We start from the raw sequence: 15,361 nt of genomic DNA on the forward strand, positions 1-15,361 counted from the left end.
TGACGGAAAGGAGATCTTCTTTATTCCATCACAGGCTGGCCCATCAACCGTCAACGGTGATATTATTAGCTCGATTGCCCTGTACGACCAAGCCAGGGCATCGAATTAGGTCGATTTGGCCCTTGTCAGTTTTCAATATCTTGATCCATCGTATCCGTAGCTTCTGTTCCTGCATATCACTAAACACCATCGTGAGCATGTCTACGCAGCACCAAGACAAAAAAAAAAAAGGGGGTGGTTTGAATAAGCAGAGACATTCGAAGTTAGCTATCCATTCCTCTGATGGCCTTTTTACATCCATCCCATCTGTTCATGTCTTGCCTATCAGTTATGATCACAAGACCCCCATCTCGTTCGTACCTATCTGCCCCTGTTAACCGTCACCCTGTCAGCCATCATGATGCTAGTTGTCAATGTCAACAAATAGATTGCGCCATACCCAATCGTCCTGCAATTCATTACCTGCCACATTAAATTACGTACTCCATCCCAAACTTCTCGCTTCATGTAGCCGACACCTATAATAACATCGCACTGTGAGGTCCGTTGGTTCAAACTTGCTACTTCTTGTTCTCCAAAGTCTCAATGTGCTCCCCTGCAAGTTTTGGTCATCTTGAGCTAAGAGGACAGGATAACGGAACCACATGCTTTCGCTAATATTAAGTACAACACAAGAATCTTCCCGCTATTCAGGGCATCCGAGGGTTTTCATAACTCACCAAAATAGAACTACAGATGCTATAACAGACGTCACATCAAATATTCATGGTTCAAGTTGGGTTTCGTTGCCATTCAACTACAAAATACATCTTCAAGTTGACAAGAAAAACAAACAGCAACAAGTTTGAGCCCCTGGAGGCGTCCCTTTCCTGTCTGTAGGTGATATCAAACGCCAAAATCAATGTCTTCATAAACAGTCGTCCCAAGCGTTGCTTTTTGATGTCCTTAAAAACATTAAGTCATATCCCTGTCCAACACCGACGTCCCATTCCAAAACATAATGCGCCGCCTGGAGCAACAGCCCAAACGCCCCGTCTCGAATGCAGACACATACAACAGGTAATGCAAAAATGAAACAAATGCAAGGCTCCGTCCAAAAGATCATTCATCCAGAATTGTGTTGCAATACGGAAGTTGAAGCGTCTTGAAACTACGCCGGGGCAGGAATCTCGCGGTTCTCGGTTTGCCGGGCTGCATCGACCTCGGCATTAATAGCCCAGGTCAGCGCCTGTTCTGCCGACATAGTAGGCTCCTCAACGCCCAATACCCCGGCGATCAAATTATCGTCTTGATTGTTCACTCCCTCCGGGGGGAATTGCAGCCACTGGTCAACGTCAAAATCGGTTCCGGCCACAGCATTCCAGTCGAACTCGTCGTGGCCTTGCATGAAATCGAGATCCATGTTGCCAACATCCAGTTGAATTTCCTCTGATCCAGCACTGACGCTCGGTGTCAAGCCAGCGGCAGGAGACTCCATCTCCGTCTGGGGAGGTGAGTTTGTGGGCATCTCCAAAGCTGCAGCGTTGACAGTATTTGGTGGCATCATGGTTGGTGCTGCCACAGGCTGAGGCTCCTTCGGCTTCTCATTAAATAGCGACTCGGAAGCAGTCATGTACGGCGCATTCTCGGGAGGTGGTGTTTGAGCGCTGAATTCGATTGGTACCCGTTTCATCATGGCTAGGGTTGAAGGGGCAACGCTGGAGTTGATATCAATCGCAGCCTTCCGCAGAGCAGCATCAAGGAACCCGGTTGCGTAATCTGCTGCAGCATAGACCTCTCGGAGCTTCTCCATAACCCGCATACACTGGCGGAATCCTCGTGTGGCACGCTCCCGAGCCTGGGGCGTGGGGTTCTTCATCTCAAGGAGGTGAATGATCATTGCAGGAAGAATAACCGTCACACCAGTCGTAGGTAAGAATCGCTCTAACCGATATTGGTGAAGCTCCGTAGCCATTCGGGTAATATGCATCGCAGCATCACGAACCCGTAGTCGAGACATATCTTGTACTTGTCGGGATGTTGTCGGGGCCTGGAGAGGCGACGATGGCAGGAACTGGGGTCGGTGCAGAGCCGATATGGTAGTGTAGTATACCATGTGCAGGAGTGTCCTCTGAACAGCAATTGTTGATCGTCCGTCTTTGACATCCAAGGGTGTCAGGGTGCGGTACTGGCAGCAGGCTGGTAGCGACTCAGCCCATGCCATAAGTTCGTGATCCACCTCAGTGACGCTCTCCACGTTATCTAACTGCTTATTAGGGAAAAGCATCATAGTGCTGTTAGTAGTATTTTCGGGCTTCATCTTATCCCGGATCAAAACTGAATACTGCGCCTTCAGCATGCGGCTAATGCACACGCACAGCTGAGCCTTGGCAATGCACATGATAGCCAGCTCTCGCTGCATGTCGAGATTGCGAACCAATGCACAGCTAGCTGGGATAATGGTATTGTTCTCGGGGAGGACCTCGATCTCAAAGTCGCTCTCCTCGAGCATGGGCACATCAAAATCTTCGTCCTTAATACGTGTGGGCCGTCTCATGCCGAGGGCGATGAGGCGATCTCGCATAAAGCAAGACCACCATATTCGCTTCCAGAGCTTTTGTTTTGCTGGAGCCATGCTTGTGGACCCGGGATTTCGATGAAGGCCAATAGTGTGTGCCAGTGAGATGGCCACGCCCATCCAGTGCCATGTGTCTTTCTGGTCATCTGGCGTCTCATACCAATACGTCATCAAAAGCAAAGCTTGTACGAGGACAAGGCGATCTGACTCGTAATCGAAGTCGTATAGTAACTATTGGCGGATTAGTTCAGCAAGTTCCACGTGTTCGGAGCCTTACTTACCCTTGTCTTTTGAAAGAAGGACTTGCGAGCTGCTTTTCGAGTAGTGTAACCACCCTCACGAAGGTACTTCATGTCTACAAAGGCTGACGCAGCGAACATTACAGCCTGGTAGAGGAAGAGGCTTGTCTGACCATTCTTTCCATCACGACTGTTGATGATACCGAGAAAGTTGTTCAGGTCCATAAGCGGCATATACGGGTGCACATATTCGACATAAGCCTGAAGGAGTGCATTTTGTAGTGGCAGGGTGGGCACCGATAGTGCGCCCTTAATCTTGAGATAATCGACATCTTCAGGCGCGATCTTATTTGGCAGAGGTCGTAAAAATGCAGGGAACTGAGGTGCCGGGGTGTCCTTCTCCTCGAGAGAACCGAGCAATTGAGTGGTACGCAAGTTATCGAAGAACGCAGGGTCCGGGATGATGCTACCCCATGACGACCGGTGTGCGTTAGATTCTATTGACTGGATCTTATTGAGTGAGCTGGAATCTCGGCGGTAGCCAGAGCGTTGATCTGGGTCTTGTGGTCAGCCATAGTTCGGTTCCCGCGCATTCCATCATCAACCGTCGTCAAATTTCCATGTGATCAGGCATGTAAGCACTGTGGAGTACATGAAGAAAGCGGGCCAGGGGCGGCTGAAAATGCGGAGAACGGAGTTGTTCCCCCAAAAAAGAAAGCCACTAGCCAATCGAGAGGGCTGGCTACGGCGCACAAAATGAGGGTTGAAGTTGGAGGTGGGAAGTAGCGCAAAAACTTACATATCATGTGAGGCACATGGCTATCAAGGGCGGAACTGTTCAGAAAAGTACTGGGTGCGTCAATGCTGCTGGTCGAAATGGCTGAGCCGCTGCTGGGACGTCGAAGGTCGGCTGTGCTCATGCCCACAGTCGCACTCTTGCTGGGACCTGTGGGATTCCCGTTGCTGGCCGTTGTTTTGCAACGCAGCTGAGCTTCTGTGGAGACAGACTGGCCCGCTGTGCTGGCCGTATAAAGATTCTTCCTGCGGCGGCGGTTAGCAACGTAAACTCAACGTAATTTTTTCTCTGGGGCGTTTTGCGTGACATGACGCTTTCGAATGAGCTCCATTCGTACCGGCAGCCGGTACAAGGGGCCGGAATGGAGTCGATCGGAACACGATGCCCGGAAAACGTTGGGATAACTTACTTTCGCCTGCGGCTTTCTTGGACAACGCACTGCTCAGATGTCAGTCATGCTCTAAAATTCAGGGCGGGGATTGACTGCTTTGTCCAGAATCCAAGAGTTAGAAACGTACCTCAACGTTGTCCCAGCGACAATTTCCACAAGGGGCTCCTTCGACTACGTCGCATCGGACTTTTCGTGCCCGGCAGGACACACAAGCACGGGCAGCGCGTCGCTTTGTGATCTTTTCCGGTTGCTCCGAGTCGCCAGAAGGTGAGGCTCTCTTCTTGCTGTTCTTTTCGTTGGAAGCCTTTACTGAGGTTGCTGTTGGCGATGGCGGGGCAGCCGAGCCCTGTGAAGCTTCTGTTTGCATGGCTATAGTTGTTGTCGATTGACAACTCCAGTTATGGTAATTCCTGGTATGAGCTTGTAACTGACAATCCAATAAGTGCGTAATGCTGTCTGAAGATCTTCGATGTGGCGGTACTAGGTCTTGCAAAAATTAAATTGGTGAGAGAGGGCAGTAGTCGTCGTTGTGATAAATCATTGAAAGGTTCGATTTGGCCAGATACAAGCGGTAGAGTGGAGAGTTCAGATTAATTTCAGTCGTTTGTCGTCGAGATTCAATATGTCTAACGTAGCGTGGTTGTTGTCTTTTGTTTACCCAGAGACTGGTGGGAAGTAAGGTAGACGAGGCTGGAAGAGTGATGACAGGGACAGGCTGAGACTCAAATGTCGAGCTCAATCTGAATTAGAGCGAATGCCTAATCCCCGTCAGAATGAGATAGTCTGGGATGATTCACGATCAAAGAGGAACAGAGGCACACCAACAGGTCTGGCGCAAATGGAAGTTTGAAGCCAAGGGGATGGAAATCCGGGGGATGGTAGGTGGGGGGTGCGGAAGGTTATTATATTCTCATCACTAGTCTGGCAGAGCCATGTTAGTCACGGAGGGGACAAGAAGCAGTTTGATCGATGAGAGCAAGTACAAGCACGAAGGTAGCCAAGTGGAGGAGGGTGTGCACGAGGCATTTGAGGGTCTTTGGGCGAGGGTGTCGATGGCGTTTGAGCGCCCAGGACAGGGCTCATCGAGGGTGGGCCTAACGAGTCCACAAGAGGAACCTGGATGATGGGTAATTTAGCGCTGGTTGTTCCTACTGTAAGCGGAGAGCTACTCCCAAGCTGGCAAGGCCCTTCTGGCAGGGGGCAAGTCTGGAGGTGGCACCCTTCGCCGTGACATTGGGGTGCGCCTGGATGTGGGGATTTATCGGTGACGATACAACGGCAGAGCTAATAACTACACATTAGCAAAGGACAAGAAAATAGAAGTGAAAATCAACGTCAGTGTGTTGAATTTACGTTTGTGCGATAAGCCAAGGGAGCGAGATGTAGCCATGTAATCGTTAACTACGAAGACTTCATGTAAATTATCAACTTCTCACACAGCCAAGCATCTCATATCTGGGCATTGACGAAATCCTGTCATCTGTCTGGGCACTTGTCACTTGACTTGTTGTTGGCAGCTAATAAACTTGGACTTGGAATTGCGTTCATGCTTAGCAATGTCCTACCATAGTATGCTAATCTGACAAAAGAGGTTTGCTCTGGGAGCTTCAATAGTGGATAGAAAGTTTTAATTAATCAGGAGACGTTTTGGTTCATGTATAATTCTTTGTCCGCCACAATCCATCCCTTGAGTCTGGTCTTTTCTTCCCCTCCTTTCATTTTTATTTTCACTCTAATCAGCCACCAGGGCGTCGAGACCACCTCTTGGCGTTTGCGGGACCAGATGCAGGTCTCTTTCTTGAGCCATGCTCTCTTGGTCCGGGGTTAGCGTTTAGAATCTTGCCGGGTATGGGCGGACACGACCGGCGAGACCTGCACCTCGCGATTGATTCCTGCCATTATCCTCAACTATGTTTGGAAACCTATCAAAAGCAATCCAGCTTCTCTCAATGTGCTGCGCTGGATCACCCAGGGACTTAGCTCAAGATTGAACGTCCACAACACCTCCCACCTTGTGAGATGCCGGCCCCACGCAAGCACGGGCGCTGCAACACCGGCATTGAAGAGGCTGACAACTCTAAAGCTGGCAACAATACATATTAGATGAGCAGCTAATACGAATGGCGGAGAGATCGCCAGTATAGCTCTTTGCGTTACCATGTATTGGGGTTCTCTACGTAGATTCAGCAATAATTCGAGATCCGAGGATATGGGAAGGTGATATTGACGACATTTAGTCTGAGAGCGACACATTCACATCACATGTTGTTATTATGTGCCAAGCAAAAGAAGCAATTCAATTGACACATTTCCCAAGCCACCGTAAGTTTTTTTTGTGGTATTCTAACTCGAAAGGACTTCAGCGACAGAAACCTCATCACGTATTAATAAAACTTCTCCAAACTTTACCCCGACTTGGAGAGATATGTAAGTACGGTAGTACCCACATTCTGTCCCTCATCTTCATGATGTGACTGTCTTTTTCCCCGTTCTCCCCACAATGAGACTCAAGAAACTGGCCACGTAAGTAAGCCAATAGGTACCACAGGTCCAATGTTTCCAGATGCTGATTCCACATTTTGGACGAGCTAAGTTAGTCCAATAGCTCTCCCTGAGAAACAATTGACCAGAACTGACCTGAGCTGCCGTCCCCAGTATCCGTGCTGACTGCCCAATGTGTCCTCCCCGATCCCAACAGCGTTCCTCTCCCCACAGTTTGTCAGTGTAGTGTGGGGAAGCCAATCACCGATAGTCCTTGACCATCCTAATCGAGTCAGCCGCTCCAGTATCGACAGGGGTGGGCGTGAGCTTCGGAATCGGAAAGGTCGAATCGAATCGGCGAGGTCGAATCGAATCGGCGCAGACATCACGAGGCGCTGCAAACGCAGAAATGCGGCCTGTTAAAGAACAAGAAAATAACCAAACCTACAGTACGGTATCGATACTGTGCATCGGCTCAACATTCGAGCAAGGGCTATTTCTCCTCGTCATCCTTCCATTGCAGTCTTCGATGGAATCAGCCCTCTCAACGTCGGGCTTCTACCCGTGGGGAGGAGGGTACCCCAGAGTTACCAGGGTCTTCATGGTTCACGAACAGCATGCCGTAGTCCTTGCCAAGTCCTCTTCTTTTGGAGCTGGCCCACTTCCGGACCTGAATTATCCGCTCTCCAAAGCCTTGCCCTAGGCCATCATGAAGTTTATCAAAGCTTTTCCCTAGAGACCCCACCTTCTTGGAATTGCTATTTTATAAATGCGTCCTCAGATCTGGTAGCGGTACACAACGAGGTGCGAGAGACTACTCAACTGATATGAAGTCAAAAACTATGACGCTCTTGTTAAACCCAAGAATATCAGTGGTGCTTGTCCCTTTGGTCCGGTACGGCAGGGATGAATCTGGGCATTCTCTGAACCAATCAATTTGTGTTGACACGAATTACGTCAGACAAGCTGGCCAATAACGGAGAATAGTCGGCAACGTTCGGCTATCCAAAAACAACCAAGATCCTTGATCGGTAACTCTGTTGACGAATCATGAGGCTGTGAAATCTCTGTCGAAACCACATTTCCACTTGCATGGAAGCAATGGCAGGCCAAAACGTCTGAGGGTGTGAGCGTGAGCATCCACGGAAGACCAACACCGCTACAGGTTCTTAACGGTGCAAGTTGACGGGTCGCTCCGGGTTGCTGAAGCTTAATATTTGAATGCGTTCTTCTTGTTCTAACAGGCACGTAATGTAATAGTCGGTGTAGGAGCAAGATAGCAAACTCGCTCAATATACTCAGTAGTGTTTTGTGATTTGAACGTGAATCTTTTCAGATCTTTCATAATCATGTTTCTTCATGTACAGATAAAGAAGAAGAAAAAGCAAATACAACATCCATCCCTCAACAAATTACCCGATGCTGCAGGTTTATGTATTCTTGCAGATTTGCATGGATTGTGATGGCCAGCAAGGTGATCTATCTAAAATTAAAGAGGGCTGGTGGGGAGACACGGAACGAAAATTCCTCACTACACCACCTCACCTCATCTAATTCTCACACTCCTTTTCCCACACCTTTGACTGCAGTGTGTTTTTCTTCACCGTTTCGTCAAGGTCATGTGGGTGTATTGTGCTCTGTGGGTACGGAGCATTAACTATTAAGTATTATTCTTGTGACCGCCTCGGATTCCAAGGTGAACATCCAGTTTGGGAACAAGCTAGTAAAGGTGAGACGTCGGGGGATCTCCACATCATCGCGATGCAAATCAATCACCGAAGGTCAAGTCAGTCGCCAGCCTGAAGCGGAGTTGAACCCGCAGTGGATCCCCTTCCGGCCCCGGTGCCTCCGGCGCTGAGATCACCTCCCCCATCGGCCACAACCCGAGCCCACCGGTTACCACTGCGGAGGGCTACTGTAAGCCTAAGCTCGAAGGGGGGCGGGAAAAGACATCCGGCTAACCCTGCCTGGTCAAGTTGAGAGCCCCTCGAGGTTTGAGCCATGAAGGCAGGAGAGATCAAACTCCAATGAGCGCAGGCATTGTCCGCTTTTTAATTCTTCAGCAGGTTATTTGTGCTTCTCCATGGGGTGCAAGTGGGCCATGAGCCTCGTCGTGCATCGTGTCGTCTCGTGCCGGTCAAAGCCATCTTGATGCAGATGCAGTCCAGCCCAGCCCAGCCCATACAGGGGCTACCCTTTTGACATGGCCGGCCCTGATAGTTGAGCTCTGGACCGGGTTTGGTAGATGGAATTCACCCTCACCCTAGATATCGGCATTCCTCCGTAGGGACTTTAGCATTTCTATCCTCCGCATTATTCCAGGAATCTGTAGTAAACAAGCTGGGGTGGTGGTGTGGCCGATCTCCCGCCCTGGACATGTTCCGTAAACCAAAGGTTGACGATCATGCCACCATTCGCTGTATTCACTACGCACAGATGTATAATGAGCGAAGGACGTCGAATTCAGGTCCGAGATCAACAATGACTGACAGAATTGTCTAAGCCCATCACTTCTGACCGATGACTGTAGGGAAATAACGTCGGTCGGTCTCGTAGAACTCTCGGGACCCTCGGGCATTCTCTTGACACTCCCCAACAACTCGTCCATATTCTAGAAGTGATTTACCGCAATCCACGTCAAATGTCGTGTTTGTCTGTGAAGAAATCCCCACTACGGGGTTTTTCTCTCGGGCGGTTCATGCGTGATACGAACCAGGAACAGGCTTCTTAATCGAAGCTGAGAGTTGGTCTGGTCATCGATTACACCATCTGGACGTAAATGATTAGTGAAGCGAGAGATGATAAAGCACTGGCCAGTATTTTGTTACATTGTTCAGTAGATGCTCAGTTATGGCCAACTTATTAATTCTCGAAATTGTGTTTCAACCCGTCAGGTGTCCCTGAGTACAAGAGGTATGAAATCAAGACAACAACATAATTTCTTTGACACATAGTTCAGCACACCTTTCAGTATGATAATTTGTGTAAAAAGAAAACATCTCAGCTGCACCCATCCGCCAACCTTCCGCGCCCTCCGCCGTCATTATCGAAAGCTGGAGCCCGGGCCCGAGACGGACTCCACATACAACGATCCCAAGGTACCTGAGGCGTGCCCACCACCGCAGATATAATACCGTTGAAGAAAAATCCGCTACATGGTATCAACACCAAGCCTGGTTCAAATACAAAACCCCTCCACCAACATTCTCCCTTGCCCAATGGCATAGGGTACGTTTTCTATGACAGGAATATGTCTCATCTTTTGCCCTATGCCCTCTGCCGCAGCCATGCGCCGTCGCACTGCATATGTAGGCTCCCCCTGCTCGGCTTTGGCAAACGCCATCCCCGAACCTCCAGGCGAGCTTTGGCTCGGCTACCGACGTCCTGAAGCGGCTGCGGCTATCAACCGGCCTTGACGTCCTCCCATCTTACGACTTGACTTAGGTTGTGCGAGGGACAAAAACCACCTACCCCCAACAAGTTGTAACCCTCCCTCACATTCACCTGCCTGTTTGTTACGATCGCGATCCTGTCGCATTGCTCTGGGTCCAAGTGGTTCCCTCGGCTTGCCTCAACTCTTCTTACAGACATCAATGCCTCGCTTTGGACATTCAACAGCCTCAGTTTCTATTTATGCTCTCGGACATCAATTTGCGGCGGCCTGACAATCAATCTCCCCAGCGTTTCAACATAGCTTGACACACCAACAAAGACAACAGGCCTGAGCGATCGGACATCACAAGCAAAGTTTCGCAGATCCTCTTGTATCTCGCATCGTCATTCATTACTCTACTTAACAACAACAACAAGTTGGATCGACACCACCCAAACACCGACTGGCAATCCAGGACATGGCAATCATGTTAAAACCTGATCACTGGCCACCTCCACGATAACAGATGCGCCTTCAGTCAGAGTCATCAAGAGCCCAGACCTTGACCAACGTGAACAGCGTGGAGGGGCATTGGAGTCACTCAGCGCAATCTCGCCATAACTTGGTCCATCATGTTGAGACAAGCAAAGCATGCCTGGGCTTTGGGCATGTCGTGGTGCTTCCCAAAATGACTGGGCATTTAGCACCTTCATAGGTTGCTTTCCAGTGCCGGTTCGCGAAGTCCCAGGACAGTCAGTCTCGGGCAAGAGTTCTATCAAGCAACTACTTGCAGCCCCATTTTGATCGCAATAGAGGACAAGTCGCCGATACATCCATGGCATTTTGTGGCCAACCCAGCACCTCACCTCGCAATACTTCATCACTAGTTGAATCGATATATCCAACAATCTCATCACAGTCAACACATCAGAAGTCACGATAGTAAAAGGGCAAGGCAAGGCAAGGCACAGCAAGGCTTGTTTCAAATATCTCATTGACTGGTATGTAAAGTCTTCTTCCATCTCTTTTTAACCTCGCCTCTATTCCCATCCTGTCTGGTTCATGCCAGATGTAAACAAAATTAATAGCCGTTAACACGTCAAGCAGATTATGGAAAACAAAAAAGCCTTATCACGGAGGCTCGCTCAACAGAGTACCAGAGGCCACCGACTAAAGCGTGTGGCATAACATGACATAACAAGAGTTACCACAGCTGATCTTTGGCGTTAAAGTTTGCACAAAGCAGCTGAGTTAGTATACTCAAGTCACTCAAGTACCGCAATCATTTACAAGTGCAATGCCGACGACGAGCACTTCATGGTCGAGATATGCATCTTAGCCTATTCCAAACCCTCAAATGACAATGCTTGCAAATCATACACAAGTGTGCACATGATTACAGATGCGTCTTGGCATCAGCAAAGCAAAGAGGGTTATAGATACGCTGCTTGATGTAGGTGGTCAGGGCAACATCACCCCACTCCTCCCACTCAGCCCATTGAGACTCAGGAAGTTCAGAGACACCACCACGTCGAGCGGCCTTCATGACCTCGCGAGCGACAATGACACTAGCATCACGGACACGCTCAATGCGGGGGTATATGAGGCCCTTGTGAACCTCATCGGCATTTAGGGAGCCAGCCAGAGCAGCGGCAGAGGTGTAAACCATCTCGTCGGTAACACGAGAAGCCTTGGCCAGGATGGCACCGAGACCCAGACCAGGGAAAATGTAAACATTGTTGCCTTGGTTGGGGTGGTAGACCGTGTGGTGAGTTTCGTCACCAAACTTGGCCTTGACGGGGTTGAAGGGAGAGCCAGAAGCGAAGAGGACAGTGCCCTCGGTCCACTCAATAGCCTGCTCAAAGGTGCACTCAGCCTTGGTGAGAGGGTTGCTGAGAGGGAAGAGAATGGGACGGCGCTCAAGGCCACCCTCCTGAACAGAGTGCTTGAGAGCACGGACAACAGGCTCGGTGAAGACGCCGAAGGTTGCAGTAAGACCAACCAGGGCACTGGGCTTGACATACTCGATGACTTCCTCAAGAGTGCGGTACTGCTGACCATTGTTGTCAGTTCGAGCGAAGTACTTCTTGTGCTCAGCCAGGCGATCACCACGGTCTTTAGTAACAAGACCCTTGGTATCGACGAGCCAGAACTTGTCGCGGGCGGCAGCTTCGCTCAATCCACGGCGTGTATAGTACTCAACGAGCTGTTTGGCAACACCGACACCAGCAGAGCCGGCGCCCATGAAGACAAGCCGCTGTTCCTCGATTGGAACACCAGACTGCTCAACAGCGCCAATATATCCACCCAACACAACGGCACCAGTTCCCTGGATATCGTCGTTCTATCAAAATAATGTCAGCACCGAACTTTCATCAAGTTCATCGGTTCACTTACGAAGCATCGGTATTGGTCTCGGTAACGGTCGAGATAACCAAAGGCCTTCTCACTGTCGAAGTCCTCGAATTGGACAACCATGCTGGGGAAAACCTCGCGGGCAGCTTCCATAAACTCATCCATGAAAGCCTGCTGCTCAGGGTACGAAGGTCGCTTTTGTCGCAGACCCAGGGTAGAAGGGGTCTTTCAGGTTCTCCTCGTTGTTGGGTACCGCAGTCAAGGACAATGGGAAGGGTCTTGGAGGGGTGTATACCAGCAGCGCCGGTGTAAAGAGCAGGCTTTCCGATCTGGTTGTTCTTGGTTAGGAGGTATTTTTCAAGTGTGGTTTGCGATCGACTTACAGAGATACCGACACCGTGATACCGAGATCACCCAGACCAAGGATGCGAGAGCCATCGTGACGACGCAAATCTCAGGATCCTGGCAAGGCCAGTTTCGGAGCATAGCACGGATGGACTTTCGCTGCTTGATGGAGATGTACAGAGCCTCGGGGCGAGTGTAAATGCTAGAGTATTGCAAGCAGACATCACCGATTGTGGGGGTATAGACGAGGGGCATGAGCTCTCGGATGTTGTCGATGAGGAGACGATAGAAAAGGTCGGTGTTTTGGTCCCTTGAGAGTGGACAGGTAAAGGTACTTGTCGATAGGTGTCTGGCGGGTCTGAATCATCTTCATGGCTCGGGCGCACTGGGTCTCGAAGCTCTCCATAGTGTGGGGGAGGAGACCAGTGAGGTTCTTAGAGGCGCGTTCCTCGGGTGTGAAGGCAAGTCCTGCACGAAGAATTGTTAGCATGCTTCAAAGGAAAGTATGATAGCTGGTGATGAAGGAATTCGTGAAGAGCGACGGACACCTTCCATGACTACAAGTGGTAGCAAGGCCACTGGCGCCATGGTGGTGACAACAAGTGTTGTCGCAATTGACAAGGTGGAATGGGACGGCTTACCCTTATTCCAGAGAGGTTCTCGGACAATCTGGTAGCCGGCAGCATTGGACTCGTCAACATATTCAGGTGTTCGGTCCTGCTTGACCTCGGCATAGTGGTCTTGGACGTAGCCACGGTGTTGATCAAGGGCGGCCATCTTGATTTCTTGTTCGATCTTGGAAAGGTCGACGGGGGACATTGGATTGGAATCTGTAAGTCTTCGTCTAGAAAGACATGGGGAGGTTAGATATAGTTATAGGCAACGGGAAGGAGGGGTCGGAGGACGGGAGGGGGGTACACACGGGGATGATGTTGTTGATGATCTAGAGCGAGGCGTGGCAATTTCAGAGCTGGCGGTACTATGAGGGGACGAAGACGCCATGGACATAGACAATGGGAGATGGGGTGATGAGAACGGAAAGAAAGATGAATAGGAGAGCCTGGGGTTTGAGGGTCGAGGGCGGCGATTATTAGTAGTCGCCGTGAGAACAACGGCTGGGGGAACAGTAGACGAGCGGGTGGAAGCACGGGTCAAAGTAGACGATGTCGCGGAGCGCAAGGGGCCACTAGCGAAGAAAAGTCGGTTTAAGACGTTTTGGGCGGAACCGGGTCCCGAAGGCGAGGCCACTGTCATGGTCGAGAGCGTTTGGCCCATGTTTGGGTTTGGGTATGGCAATGGTACCGTACCTCAGATGAGAAACTCGAAGAGATACCGGAGTATGGGGGAGAGGGAGCAGGGGTAAGCTCGGGGAACGGGGGTGCGTCTTGTTGGGTGGTGTAGGGCAGACAGGACAGGGCAGGGAAATCAGTAAATGAATCAAGGGATTGTGATGCAACAAACGTTGCGGCCGACGCTTATCTGATGCTGTGAGGTGTGTAAGAATGAGATCGTGAGTGCGTTTATGCAAATACTGCTGCTTGGCGTGTCTTGTCCTCGTAGGAAGGGGATATTAACTGCAACAGGCGCAGCACCAGCCAATTTTTTGCGAAACCAAACCCAAAATTTTTGGGAGGTTGAGGACGACAAGCGATGACAATGACGGAGCAAGACGGATGGCAACGGACGGACAAAAAGCGGTTTCACTTTTTTCTCCAGAAATACGCCCTTGTCACCTTGAGAGTGGACTGTTAGCCATGTAATTCGGTACCGGTACACTACTAGGGCGCCAACGAAAAGTCTACGGCGCGACCGAGTAAACGTAGCAGATCCTTGCAGCTTTTCATTCGATGAGAAGGATAGGGAGGGGATGAGGTAACCTCTGAAATACGGGAGACATGATGGGGATAGATCGTGGGTGTGAGAAATAGCATGGGCGTGTAGCAAGTAACATCCCTCTCACAATTCGAATTCCCAATGAGAACTCGAACTGAACTGGATGAATTGAGCTTGACTTGAGGTCAACAGATCAACTGCAGTACAAAACACCTGAGCTGTTATGGATGGGGATAACCGCATGGGGGAATTTTCTTTCTTGGGCATTGGGGCTGAAAGGTGAGTAGAGGGTGGGACCAGTGGGAGCACTAGCTGGGATCCCGCGTGGAACGCAGGAGGATTGGGGATATTCATGTATCGGGGGAACTAGCGGGTGACTTGTGGGAAGATGTATCTTTCACCTAGTCCTCTTTGGCTGTGACAGAAATCTGGCTGATACGTACCTTGCTGGGGAGATGGAACTGAGACGAGGACCCTGGCTGCGGAAGCTACAGGTTGAGCTTCTGTCTTCTTTCCTCTTGAGGCAGGACTCTAACTCGCCAAATACTGGGGGAGCTTGGCAACTGTTTCGGTATTAGAAAGACTCCCGAACATGACTTATTCAAACTTACCTCTATCTTTCCGTGTCTATGAGTCACTCGACTTTTTGAATTACGTCCTCTGCTCGGTGGCTTTGACTGTGGAGAAGCAGAGCCTGTGTGCCCCTATGGACGTGCGGGTGAACGTCCGCTTCACGATGCGTTGCGCTGGGATGTGAGATGTTGTCGAGTCCTTAGACGATCAGTGATATGACCACTTTCAAGAGCATTCCACATGCGCATCTCGGTCAAAAGAAACCAGATGCAGACACTCGGCGAAACAATCCATAAAATCAATCTCTCGTGGGTTATAGGTCGATTTACCTTGGTGAGGCTCAGTAAGGACACCGGTGTAGGTATGTGTAAATGGGCGCAGAAACCACTTGACGATGGTCCAGATGGTGTGATGGTGG

The 15,361-nt window shown here is 50.1% G+C and overlaps 3 protein-coding genes across 4 annotated transcripts; 1 reads left to right on the forward strand and 2 right to left on the reverse strand.

The window, feature by feature from the left end:
- Window positions 1-682: 682 nt before the first annotated feature.
- FOXG_01610 (cutinase transcription factor 1 beta) lies at window positions 683-5,024 on the reverse strand. 2 transcript variants are annotated; one of them, XM_018378506.1, is made up of 6 exons: window positions 4,967-5,024; window positions 4,111-4,904; window positions 4,002-4,030; window positions 3,596-3,837; window positions 2,839-3,350; window positions 683-2,788 (listed from the first exon to the last, which is right to left on the reverse strand). In XM_018378506.1, the coding sequence occupies exons 2-6, from the start codon at window positions 4,348-4,350 to the stop codon at window positions 1,151-1,153; spliced, it is 2,661 nt and encodes an 886-aa protein (XP_018234440.1). In that variant the 5' UTR covers window positions 4,351-4,904; window positions 4,967-5,024; the 3' UTR covers window positions 683-1,150. The 2 variants fall into 2 exon arrangements, with proteins under 2 accessions (XP_018234440.1, XP_018234439.1); XM_018378505.1 differs by having other exon boundaries at window positions 4,111-5,003.
- Window positions 4,916-5,107, forward strand: FOXG_18146 (uncharacterized protein; the record flags this gene model as incomplete). Its single annotated transcript, XM_018398192.1, has 1 exon — window positions 4,916-5,107. One exon carries the CDS (start codon window positions 4,916-4,918, stop codon window positions 5,105-5,107), a length of 192 nt encoding a protein of 63 aa, XP_018234441.1.
- A 6,126-nt stretch (window positions 5,108-11,233) lies between these two features.
- FOXG_01611 (uncharacterized protein) lies at window positions 11,234-13,861 on the reverse strand (the record flags this gene model as incomplete). Its single annotated transcript, XM_018378507.1, is given in 7 exon segments — window positions 11,234-12,181; window positions 12,235-12,387; window positions 12,402-12,521; window positions 12,607-12,847; window positions 12,873-13,005; window positions 13,179-13,381; window positions 13,460-13,861. 7 exon segments carry the CDS (start codon window positions 13,810-13,812, stop codon window positions 11,234-11,236), a joined length of 2,151 nt encoding a protein of 716 aa, XP_018234442.1. The 5' UTR covers window positions 13,813-13,861.
- Between the last annotated feature and the right edge of the window lie 1,500 nt (window positions 13,862-15,361).

This window comes from Fusarium oxysporum, chromosome 5 (genome assembly GCF_000149955.1).
Source record: "Fusarium oxysporum f. sp. lycopersici 4287 chromosome 5, whole genome shotgun sequence".
Lineage (NCBI taxonomy): Eukaryota > Fungi > Ascomycota > Sordariomycetes > Hypocreales > Nectriaceae > Fusarium > Fusarium oxysporum.

Excerpts from the sequence above, each read along its gene's own strand:
- FOXG_01610 (XM_018378506.1), bottom strand. The coding sequence starts at position 4,350 with ATGCAAACAGAAGCTTCACAGGGCTCGGCTGCCCCGCCATCGCCAACA. Across the intron at positions 3,838-4,001 it reads CAAGAAAGCCGCAGGCGAAA|GAAGAATCTTTATACGGCCA; the intron begins GTAAGTTATCCC and ends CCGCCGCCGCAG. Across the intron at positions 2,789-2,838 it reads CCTTCTTTCAAAAGACAAGG|TTACTATACGACTTCGATTA; the intron begins GTAAGTAAGGCT and ends ATCCGCCAATAG.